Source organism: Lycorma delicatula, chromosome 10, assembly GCF_047948215.1.
Source record: "Lycorma delicatula isolate Av1 chromosome 10, ASM4794821v1, whole genome shotgun sequence".
NCBI lineage: Eukaryota > Metazoa > Arthropoda > Insecta > Hemiptera > Fulgoridae > Lycorma > Lycorma delicatula.
Genome location: NC_134464.1, coordinates 3,636,152 through 3,649,681, shown reverse-complemented (window position 1 = coordinate 3,649,681; position 13,530 = coordinate 3,636,152). Strand labels below are relative to the sequence as shown.

Here is a 13,530-nt window from a genome sequence, read left to right as displayed (position 1 = left end):
TTTTAAAGGTAAAGTCAAATTTATCTTTTAATTTTATTTTATAACTTCCATTTTGATCCCAATACCGAAGGTATGACTGCACTGAAGGTTGTTTTTTTGTTAGCAGGTATAGACAAAACATACTCCCTGGTAATTACAACAGTTTGTTCCACAAACTGCTGTAGATGACCCAGTACTATTAACACACCCCCCCCCCCCCTCTCATCGGTAATGTATTGATAATTCATCCATCAATCCAGGTAATGGAAAATTGTTTTTTTTTTCAAGAGAATGGCAAATTTGACATCTCACTGTTTAAGAGATAACTCAAAGGTTTTAAATTTACTTTGATTAGATGCTTCAAAAATTTTTTAAAAGTAGCACATTGAAAAAATACTGTACAATAATTTGAAAGATATTAGTTCGTCAAGAGAGTTTCAGTTGTGCACATGGCCATAGAATGATTCCTTATCTTTCCATCCGACAGCAACCCGAGCAAAGATTGTAATTTCTGAACAGAAAGCCTACTGTTTTTCAATCAGCTAAATGTGAATATGTAGTAAAAGTTCAACTAGCATTTCACAGAAAGTTTAATTATGATGCTCTGAATGACAATAACATATGCCAATGACATATTCAAATTGAAATGAACATATGACTATGGAAAGAGAAGAGTATGGAAGGACCACGAGTATCTTAAGAAAATGTTGAACATGTCAGGAAGTCTTTCCTGGACAGTCTTAATAAATCTATCAGGTAGGTTGATTTCCAAATCAGCTTATTTCAAAGTCAAGAGTTATAAGGCTCAAATCCTATAAAGACAGTTACTTTTATACAGATCTGAATACTAGATTGTGGATGCCAGTGTTCTTTGGTGGTCGGGTTTCAGTTTACCACACATCTCAGGAATTGTTGACCTGTCACTGTACAAGAATTTACATTCACACATATCATCTTCATTCACACTCTGAAATAATAGCTTATGGTGGTTCCAAAGACTAAACAGAAAACAAAGATGGTAGGTCGATCTCAAACTAGTGATGTCTGTGACAGAGTGGAATGTTTTGAGGAAAAAATCACATATGCATCCATATTTTTTACAGCTGTTACAGGTTCTGAAGCCTAATGACTATGATATTCACATTGACTTCAAAATAAAAATGTTACAGAATGAAGATACTTCATCATATGAAGTTACTTTCTTCATCATATTATTGAGTGATCAGTCATAATTTCATCTTAGGAGAAAGTTAGCCCATGTAATGTTCCCTATGAACTTTTACACTGCAGCTGTAAGAGTTCACTAACAATTGACACAGGTGTCCCTGCTTCCATTACTCCAGACATGTTGGTTAAAGTATGGGATGAACTCTCCTATCAAATGAATATTTGCCGCATGACAAAAGGCGGTTAACATTTACAGTGAAAACCTGTTAACAGTAACGCTATCATTTTATTTGTGATTTATAAGTTAAGAGAAATTAAACATCTGTAAAACCCTGATAATTTTTGTGCGCCTGGTATATTTAGTAAATAATTTAATACTGTTAAAATTAAGTTAACTTTGGGCCATCATATGAACTCAGAATAATATGACCGTAATCATGTGGGCTAATAATTCCACTTTAAAAAAATTAATCTACAACCAACAGCTGACAGATTTTTTTCATTATGAGCCAGCTTTTAACCCTCAACATAAGACTATGCTGGTTTTATTCTTGTTGGTATATATTACACAGAAGATGAAAGGTGTTACCTACATCACAGCAACCCTGTGATGTAAGCATCCTCCACGTAAGCATCCTACCCTGTACCCACCAACTTACCCACCTCCAACAGTGTAGCCACAACCAAAATGTGCTTATATGCCCACCTGTAAGTCCAGCGACATATTAAAAATCATAATATGTACATTTATTATCCACATGTCTTTAATCATAGCATAACACACACACACATATATATATATATATATATATATATATAAATTTTTTTTTTCTTTGAGCCCCCATTCTTGGATAATCTGATTTTACCATAATTACCACTCCCTTTGCTGTGAATTGAACCTTCACCACTGATTTAGAGGTTCATAATATAATCTCATTGACATCCTAAGGCAATAAAATCCAAGTGCAGATCCCAATGTATTCACCCTCATATTACTCATGTAATACCCCAAAGCATATTATTGAAATCATATACCACATAATGATTAAACAATTGTAACAAAATTCAAAACTACATTTCAATCCAATTCATTACCCGTGTCAAAGAAAAACAAAAATTTTAATTTAATGCAAAATATTGATTCACTTTTATAATGCAAGAAAAAAACTTATGCAAAAATTATTAACTTAGTTGAACGATCTAGCAATTATTAAGTTTATGTCATAAATTATACTATTACATACATAACAATAAGTTCTAGTTATCTTACCTCTCAAATCTCCTCTAGAGGCATCAGGATTATCCCTTGGTCTCATACCTAGATTAATATTCACATCAATATATCTGGAATAAAAAAAAATAATAACCGGTTGAAATAAATATATTTTATTTTGAAGCGAAACATCTCAAGGCTAAAAGTTCATTATAATGAATATTTTTGTCAACACCAACCTTGATGACTCAGCATTGTGTATATAGAGTAAATCAAAACTTAAATCTAATCATAAACTTACAACTACAGACCTAACTCACCGGTACTGTCACAGGTTTCAAATGAATAGAAAACAATAAAATGCCTGTAAGTAAACAAGTGGTAGTATTTAAAATGCTCACAATATTTTTATTTTATTTACAAACAAAATTCACATACAAGAATATACATATTGTTAATCATATTGTGATTCTAAATAAATTATGTTAGCTCAAGACAATTCTTACTGGCAATACTTATTAAAACTGTGCACAAATTGAACAACCAAGCTGGACTAAGGTATATTATCATGTTTTGGGAATGATGTAAGCAAACTGTTCCTGTGAAAGATCGGTTTTATAAAACCATTCAACTACCACAGCTGACAGAACTAGTCTACTGTTGATTCAAGGCATCAGCAGCACTAAGAAAACATATAATATGTTATGCTAATAATAAATGAATAATTTTTTAAATTGGGATTATTGTGCTATGCATTTTGAATGAGCTCAAAGATACAATCCTCCAATTCATTAGACTGTTTATTAATTTACAATAATTCTAAACAAATGTGGAATTACTTTGTCAATTTCACATGAATACATTCAAGGTCAAAGATTAACAATACTTTTTCCTGAAACATTCATTCACACTAACAAATAAAAAAATTTACATCTCAATATGAATTCTGTCCGCATGAAATTAAGTGATTTAGTTCAATTGACTAAAATGGAATAACATTTGCTAAAAGGTATTGCAGAAACTAGAAGGTAAATATCAGTATGAACGATAAGTACAAAATGTACACAGTAATGTATACAGTAATTGAACCCAAATAGTATTTTTATTCTTCACATACTTTTTAATACCATATAGAAATTATTTAAAAATTTCTGGACAATAATTTATAGACTTCTACGAACATTATTAGTTTACCACATAAATTATGTTTAACTAGCAATAGAATGGAAGTATGCACACAAATCAACCCACATCCCATAATGCACATTCAATGTCAAACATTAGGTTAACGTTGTACAACCGAACTTTCTTTTTCAGTTATTCCTTGTGCAGAATAAAACATAATAATTCTAACACAAAACTAAACTAAACTTAAATAAAATGACCCTTGAATTCCATAATTTTTTTCAAAAGAATAATTATTTTCATAAGATTCACTTCAGTATAAATGAAGTGTTTCAAGTAATCCAAACGCTACAAATGCTAAATACTCGTTTAAATTAATTCAAGGAATAAACGCAAAAATAATAAAAGTTGGGCTTACCGTCTTTCCTCTGTTCTAGATGCCCATGTTTCTAAACGCCTGGCCATCTTGGTGACAATAACAGTAAGTTAGGTACAAACCGGCTATGTTCCAGTTGAAGTATTTCAAAATTCCAATTGAGGTAACACGCAAACAATAATTATACCACAAAAACGTCAAACCAGCACCAAAATGAATCGATGAATTAAAACATCTCTTCTGCAATTAGTGATTACCAACAACACAACAGAAACTAACTACTTCGTCCAAATAAACAACTATTTTTAACTACTACAAATGATAACCTGAGCATATTCCGGTGTATGATTTAATACAGATACTTCACTGTACTTTGGAAAGATGAATAATAATGGAAGATTAATAAATGGCATATACTCAACCTTACGAATAAATTTATTCGTATTACTAAAAAATTACTAAACAGAAAAAATCTTGTTTCCTCTAACAGTATTATACTTTATTTTGACCTACGGTGTTCAGTTCACAGGCAGCAATATTGATTAAAGGGAAACACTTCCACTAAAATTGTCATATGTTTAACACATTCAATGACAAGAAAAGAAAAATTGTCATATGTTTAACACATTCAATGACAAGAAAAGAAAAATTTTAAATAAGTTTATAGAATTATTATAATTAAATTTAATAGTTTTAGAGCCAGTTATACAAGTTACACTTGAATAATTCAAACTATTTAATTCGTTGGTATCCATTTATTAAAATATTACAAAACATTTATAAATGAAATAATTTATAAAACGTTTAACAAACTTCAACATTCTTCAAAGAAGTATACAAAAAACTACTATCATTTTACTAATAGTGGTACTGTTTATGATTTCACTAAGTATACGTTCATTCTATGCTGATAAACTTAAAATCAATATGAAAAATGATCAATTAAATCTCAGGAATTTTTCTAAGTATTTAAGATTATTCTGACCATTCCTTAAACTTTGAGGAGTGGGTAATAAACATTTTTCAATGAGTAACTTACACCGAGAGATCGCAATATTTCATCCCGATTAGTGTGAAAATTTCTAGTCTTGAGATCACGTTCTGCAAGAGATACCACGAAAGTTCTTTATTCAGTTATAGACGTACAATAAATCTGTAGTATACCTAACCGAAATAACATAAAGAAGAACACATCGAACAGTATTTTCTTCTCTGCGTCTGGCCAATAAATTTTGATTAATAGTTTGTACTCAACTATCAGATCTATGTAAATTAGTTAAAAAACGATTCAATCATGATTAATCTATTAACTACAGTTGTAATTTTCCCGTGCTTACTTTTCCCTGTGCATACTTTTTGATTTAAAGTGGGGACGTCAGTTTTTTCTATTCTGTAGAAGTGGGCAAGCATTTGCATTAATATGCGATTTCGAATTGAATACTTAGGAGAAATTCTTCTGCTTTATTTGTTAAAGCGACCGAAAATTTATTAACTGTATTCTACGTACAGTACTTTACATTTGTGTTTTAGGTAGGAGATTAAAAGGCGCGGCTCGGGCAGTTCAGCCTTTATATGCCAGGAAAAACGCCAACTCAGTTCTCAGATCACATACTAAGATCCTTAGCTAACAACAGAAATGCACTAGGTCTCAAGTTCTGGCATCCTTACAGTGATCTGATTTATACCCACAATGACAAAATTGGGGAAGAAGATAACAAAAGTAAGGAAACTGTTCAAAGATGATGAGAAAGGACTATTTACCTACAGAGGAAGAGAAAAAGAACTCTACCAAAATAAAAGGTCAAGTTCTCTTAACTGCCAATCTTTTATATATATGATCAGGTAACTGGATAGACCATGTTTAGTAACATATAACATACAACAAAAATCTCAGTGCATAACTTCAGTTGCAGGGAACCATTAGAGCAGAAAAATTATCTAAAGCAATTTGTAATATCTTTTTTAAATGGCATAGAGATCTTAGTGTAGTTTTGCTTTGGATAAGGAAATATATTAACATCAGCATACCTGCAGAATTTTGTTTTGCATTTTTCTACTGGTGTTAAAAATTATCTTTCACATGCAGGACTAAGTTTTGCTGTTTAAACACAATATTTAGCTTAACCTGTCAAAAAATAATCTGGCAAGGGAACTGTTACTTATTGACTGTAATCATTCTCAGAATCCACTTTTGTAGAAAAAGAATGACTTGAATGTGTAGGAAATAGCTCTATACCAAAATTCCATATACTGGGAAGTTTGATACATCTACCAAACGTCTACTAAAAGTGGTATATCTATTGGGCTAAATCTTTTATACTGATATACATTTTAATCAGAATAAGCAACATTTGATTTTACCTCATTCAGTAGGAATTTTATGAGCTAAAATTTATTTCCCAGAAATAACACTTGCTATATGCATCACTGCATTGCTGTAGTACATCCTAGTAATAGGGTGTGGCAATACCTTACTTTATCATTTGTTTTATAATACTGGTGAAATTTTACCAGTTTATTAATTTTTTTTTGTATTTGAGATATTGAATGTGGCCATAAAGAGTTATATATGTTATATGATATCCTGTATATCCTATAAATATAGTGTTTATAAAAACCATTTCCAGAATTAAAGGGATGAACCCTCACCATACAATAAAAAAAATTAAAAAATATTGAAATGATTCACATTACCTGCCATGGTGAACAAGATATTTGTAAAAAAATAAACTCATACAGCACAGATCAATATATTCACTTGGTCAATAGCAAAAGATAAACTAGGTATTAGTTTTTATTTACATTTACAGCATAAAGAAAAAAAAATTATATCAACATATGTCAGGAAACTGGGTCTAATAAAAAAAGTAATCACTCATGAGTGATGACTTACCTTAAAATTGTTCACTTCTGAGAATTGTATTTGCTTTGAAGTATATATTGGGTTTAGAGTGAATAAACCTTACTTTTAAGGTAAGTATTCATTTGGAAAAGGGTAATAAACAAAAGTGAATACTCAAAGTGAATAATCAAATATGTGAACTGTTGTCTTCATTTGTTTATATTTTATATTATGATTGACTTATAGCATGATGTAATTAATTGTCATGGGGTGCAACACACCCAAACCTTTATCATTTCACTTAGCTGAGTTCAGTTCTTTTATCGTCAACTGTGAAAAAAAACTGTCATCATGGCCAGTGAGGAAAGCAAACTAATTCCTTCATATTGGAAGTGTTTCGTTGAAATTTTAAAATTATCAGATTTTATTAAATAAATCTATGTTGCCACGGATAATTGTATAGAAAGAAAAGATCTGAATAACTCTGATGGAAAAATTTGGAAATAAGATTGACAAAAAAGTTATGCCTTACCAGTTAAAAAATATCAACACTATGAAGACTATTGTGAAAAAATCTGACGTTCAAATCCCGCGCGATAAACCAGTTAAGCTGAACGATTGGGAAAAAGCGCAACTCGACTTGTTAAATAGCAAAAATTGGTTAAAATGCCTATGGAAAAAGAAGAATTTTTAATGAAAATACTGAAAGATAAATAAGGGAAAAGAAGATGAACGAAATGACGTAACTATCACATTTTCTCATAATTACAACGTACTTGAGTTTTGATAAATCCCTTCTTTTAAATCGTACACTTAACTATAAACTAGCTGCCTAAATGGCACGCTGTTAAGCTTGGTGGATGGGAACCTTATCAAGGTGACCTTCGGCACGTGCGTAAAGTTAGCTCCACTCCCCATGAAACACTAACGAAATCTTAACAAAAATGGTCATGATTTTTTTTTTATTGAACTTTTTGCTTCCGCTCGACAAGCTGCCTCGATGGTTTGGTTGGGTAGGCAAAACTTACGCTTGCTGAGTCACCTGCTACTTACCCATACATGCGATATTTTTAATTTATCTTTTACTGTTAGTTTTTTTTTTATCATACTTATAAAGAAAGGAAAAAGGGAAACGACATCATAAATTCAATAACCTTAAAATGTCAAGACGTTTTTGTTCTTCTATTGTTTTTGTCTCATCTTCATCAAATAAAATCATCCCGGGATCTACGGTTTGATCGTTATATTCTTCCACTTTCTCGTCTGGTATTTCCAAATTGTCATTTTAATATTTGGCAACATTATGCAGAACTGCGCAGCACGCTATTGTTTTTTGGGATTCTTTCTGTAGATACGCTTACGCTCGTCAATATCGGAAACCTCATTTTTAATTTACCAAATGGTCTTTTTATAATGACCCTCTCCTTGGAATGTAAAAAATTGAATCGTGCCTGTTGTCCATTAATCGGTAGTGGAACGGGTGTGAGGAGTTCTGGAGATATACACCATAACCGCTGTCACCTAATAAGCAGAACCTGCCGTTAAACACTCACTTTTTTTTATTGCACTTCGTCTCCAAATTCTGCCATCATGTACACTCCCGGCCACTGAGCGTCTATGCTAGTGAACCTTTCATTCGCATCAAATATCGTTCGTTCGTACGTGAATACCAGTATAACCCTTCCGATTCACGTACTCGTCAGCAAAGACACTGTGCGGCCTCTTTATTCTTACAAGTGTACAGTCGAGAGCACCGATGACCGTAGGTATTCGGAAACGAGATTCCCAATTAGCTTGTGCTTCATTCACTTCGTTCAGGGTCTCAACGGGAATTTTATCCACTCGTCTGCGTTTCGCAGAATGTGATCCGAAACGAAACCAAACGTTTTACAAATTGTTGTACGATGTAGACCAAAACCTTCTGCCGCTCTACTTTTATAACTAGAGTCGCTAACACGAAAACACTTCCATGTTGTCTCTTCGGCTTAGTGCACCACCTCTAGTTCGTCAGTGTCTGGGAAAAAATTATCTTATAGAAAGTCAACAAGACTTTCAATGTGATACCTTAACAACTCAGATTCAAACCTTAACAACTCTTTATATTTGGACGGATTTGTACTTCTTCATAACACTACTTCACAGATATGCATAAAAGCAGCCATCCATCACTCTTGAACGAACGGAGAAATAAGTTACGTACATAGCTTGAGCAAGCGAATACTCTGCCTTAAAAATAATTGTGTGTTTAGTCAATATTCAAAGTGTTGTCTTAACTTTATTCACAACAAATTAGGTGAAGACTGGAAAATTTCAAATGTTAGAAGTGTTCACACACTAAAAGAGTAAACGTTCCAAGTTGAATATTGCCATTAAATTTTTATTTACTCCAATTGTAGTGATTACTTCAAACTCTGAAGATAATAGTCTTTACTTATTTTTATTCACTAGGCCCACTTAGTTTACCAGCTAGCTATCTGCCATTTTGTGTTTTTAACATAAAAATTTATCTCAGCAATGGTTAATCATAACAAGCTAAAATTTTGTATACTGCTAAGGTACCTAGAGGTTTACTTGTGTAATGTACAAAACCTGATGTTTCAATCCATCTCAAAATGGCAGCCATGTGAACTTTTTAATTGTTAATATCTTTGCAATTGCTTGGCTTACTTAAATGTTATGTTATTCCCAAAAAATTTTAAGTGTTTTATGATATACAAAATGACACCTAATCTATTCCAATTCGTTCATAAATAGCAAAGTTATGACAAAAATTCTTGAAGCCAGTCACTCCAGATTAAAAAACCAGTTTTCATTTCCTCCCGATTACCACTGGAATAATTTTTTTTTATGTTATCGTGTATGTAATAAATTATAATAATTTTGCAAATATTACAATAAAACAGAATATTATTGAAATCATGAAAATATTATAATAAATAATAGTAAAAAATAATTTGCATTAAAACAGATGTTGTAATTAGCAATTTACTGTTGTAAATTTAAATAGAAACTAATACCCACTTTATCTATTGCTATTGGACAAGTGAATCTGTGCTGTACAAGTTGATTATTTTTTTACCATTATCTTATTCACCATGGCAGGTAATATGAATCATATTTATACTAATTATAAATGGCTAATATGCATGTAATGTATTGTCTCACACATTGCAACACCCTTGAGGTGCGATGTCTGTGTCGAACACTTTTCCAATCGGTTGTTACCTTCAAACACAATGTTTTCATAGATGACTTAGAAATACAGGAAGCTTAAAATCTGATAAATCAGGGCATCCATTAAATATATACACCTGAATTTGAGAAGGATGTGTTAGATGAAATATGTAACCATCACAAAAAATGCTAGAGAGCTGGACCTGGAGTTCTATGCTAGTAATGCACAGTTTGGAAGGTTTTGTATGAGCAGCAACTTAAGGTAAAATTTTGCATGAGCAGAATAAGGTATTTTATTTCTAGATTATACTCATTGTGTTCAGCTATGCCAGTGGCTTGTCTGAAAATGTGCTATCCACATTTCTTGAATGATATTTTCTTTCCTAATGAAGCCAAATTTACAAGATTCACCATTTTTAACACCCACATGTGGTCAATTGAAAACCCTCATACAATTTCAGAAAACCGTCACCATTTAAAGACACTTAAATACGACTCTGTGAATACTATAGAAAAAATGTGCACAAGAATTCTAAATGGGATTGAGAAGATTCGTTAGATATCTGACATCTCTGAAAGAGTCCAGCAATCAATCAATTGAAAATTGTTTTAATTGAAAAAAAAAAAAAATGTTTAATAACCAGTCTGTTCATTAAATGAAAAACGTGTAATGTAAATTAGTTTTCAATACTATTTATTATAATATTTTCATGGTTTCAATAATGTTTTATTTTATTGCAATATTTTGCATGTGTATCAGTCATTTGTAAGTTAGTATAAATATGATTCATATTACTTGCCATGGTGGGTAAAAAAAATAATTAACTCATACAGCAGAGATCAATATACTCACTTGGTCAGTAACAAAAGATAAAATGGGTATTAATTTTTATTTACATTTACAACAATGAATTGTTAATTACATCTGTTGTAATGCAAAAATATCAAAAATATAAGGTTAATATTTTCATGGTTTCAATATTTTCAGAATTATTATATAAAACAATAATAAGATTATTCCAGTTGAGACTGTGTCATATTATTTAATTTTGTGAGTAAATTAATAAAACTGGTTTTGACTTCCTTGTATGAAGTAAGTCAGTATCGTGATCACAGAAAATTTTGGTTTTCAGACTTCAACGGAAATATCCATTTTGACCATCCCTGAGCCCATTTTGACAAGTTTCGGTGTAATGTCTGAATCTTGCATAACTCAAAAGTGATTAGCCACAGGATGTCAAAATTTTGGATTTAGGACTGTTGATAACATCTAGTTGTGCACCTTCCCTTTTGATTGCAATCAACTGGACCAAAAATGCCCAAAATCCAATTTTTTGCATTTTGGACTTCTTAATTGCAGTAATAAGCACTCATTGAGAACTTTTCAATGATGCTTATTTTCATTGGTTCCACAGTTATATCCAAATAAAATTTTAATTAATAAAATATTCAGATCTTTCAAGGGAAATGCACATCGGTACAAATGCAACTTCATCTCCTTTTTTTTTAATTTAAATATATTGATTTATTAATAATTATTAACCTCGGATTGTAAAAAAATTTACAAAAGTTATTAATGAAAACATTTTATGTACTTGTAAAAAAATGTGTATATTAAATTAAATAGGTGAACAAGTAAGTCATGTGGTGTCCACATCAGATTTTGTAATCTAGTGACTCACTACAAGAATTTTTGCCATAACGTTGTTTATTAACAGATTTGAATAAATATTGTGTCATTTTCTATATCATAAAACACCTAACATTTTTTATATAACATAACACTTAAATCAGCAGTTGCAAAGATATTAACAATTGAAAAGTTTACATGGCTGCCATTTTGAAATGGATTGAGTGATGAGGTTCATTATTTTTATACAAATAAAAATGTAGGTACCCTAGCAGTAATGAAATTTCAGCTCCTGAAATAAATTATATTCCTGAGACAAAATTTTTATGTTAAAAACACAAAATGGCAGGTAGCTGGTAAACTAAGTTTTTCCAGACTATGTTAATATAATTTTATTTCTTTATTTCTATGTGCGACACCATCTCTTGACTTCTTTAAACGGTTTATATAAACATTCTGTATATATATATGCCTTTTTTTATATATACATATATTTCTTAGTGCTCGCCCTTTCTTGTTTATATTTTATCTAGTAGTATTCTTGCATATATGTATTATATAAGTATTTGCACCTAAAATAATAGATTTTTATTCAGGTCCATGTAGCTGTAATCATATTATAACTTAATGAAATGGTTGTATGATTGAATAAATCACACTTAGTTTTCCATAAACGTCCAAGTTTGTCATAAAGTGAGATTTGGGTGTTGTATATTTGTAGTTGTTAAAAATGGTGTGTCAGTTGAAATTACAATTGATCTTTTCATTCAGATGTTGAGTCTGTGGTTTGAAATAAGGCTTGAAAACAATACTCTCTAAAGTAACATTAAATATAACTTTACGTATTTTAAACATATGTAAAATGTTTATGTATGCCCCTTCATTTCTTATTTGGATTTAATTGAAACATTTAAAAAATTTATAGTTTACAAAAAGACAATATTGGTTAGCTGGCATTGCTCCCACCACCACCCCATTCGGTCGCCCTAGAGCATAGACCAAATGTTCCGTGCCAAAAAACGGCTACTGTGCCTCTAAAAAACGGTATAGCGACCTCGATCCTATCTACTCCTAATGTGCTACCTAACTTGCGTGAGCGAATTAAGCAGGGTGCCGTACAGCACCTGCTTAAGTGTCCCAGTCGCTCACTTGTCAACAATAAAACTAAATCGGGGAGGCACACCCCTCGTTACAATTAGAACTATTGAAGTTCTTATATCTAAAAGGCAGCAATTTAGGCTGCCACGCCTCGGTCGCTGTATGCCAGCTAGTACCTGTCCACCGTTTAACAGCGCTTGGAGCTAGTTTGGCTGGTGGCCAGCCATTCATTATTACATTACACAACCCTTAAAATTAACGATGACGGTTGAACATAGCAACCTCATCGAGGAACTCCCACACGGTCCGACAATGTGGCTCTCGCCACATTGACTCGCCGTTTGTGAGCGGCCAAGTTTCCCCCCGACCTCTAAGTTCCAGGGTGTCTCGATTTCTGCCCCCCCCCCCCTATCAGGGCAGTCCAACATCATATGCACGTTCGACTGGACCTCCCCGCAGACACACAACTCATCAGCCACCAGGCGAAACCGAAACAGATATTGGTTCAGGTTTACATGGTTGGTGAGCACCTGGGCACCCGACGCCCTTAAAAACGAACTCGAGGCATACCATCCCCCCAGATCCTGTATAAAACTATACAAGGATCTTCCCTTAGTCGTGGTGTGCCATGTCTCCATCGCCTCTTTCGCAGACGGGAGATGGGCAACTGTACAAAATTTTGTTCCACTGCATTGTGATCACCGCTCCGCTTCGGTTCTGGCTCGGCTCGAAACCGCATCCCAAATGCCTCGGCCTCCCGACCTCTTCGCAACTTCCACATGACTGCTTGATCTTTCACTACTAAATCGATTGGGAGAGCCTTTCCCAATACAGTAGTAGCCTCGTAGGAGGTTGTTTTAAATACACCAGTGCATACTATCATGGCTCTGCACTGGGCACTCCTTAAATTTTGAAGCAGTGCTCTA

At 32.5% G+C, this 13,530-nt stretch overlaps 1 protein-coding gene across 2 annotated transcripts in view; it reads right to left on the bottom strand.

The window, feature by feature from the left end:
- The window catches only part of LOC142331577 (uncharacterized), a 39,750-nt gene extending 35,391 nt beyond the window's left edge, over positions 1 to 4,359 (bottom strand). For both annotated transcript variants that reach the window (XR_012758048.1, XM_075377579.1), the window contains exons 1-2: positions 3,903 to 4,359; positions 2,417 to 2,490 (exon numbers count right to left, since the gene is read on the bottom strand). Coding sequence is in view for 1 of the 2 variants with exons in the window: in XM_075377579.1 (XP_075233694.1) it covers positions 2,417 to 2,490; positions 3,903 to 3,949 (121 nt within the window). In the remaining variant the exon portion in view is untranslated. The remainder of the gene's footprint in view (positions 1 to 2,416; positions 2,491 to 3,902) is intronic.
- Positions 4,360 to 13,530: the final 9,171 nt, after the last annotated feature.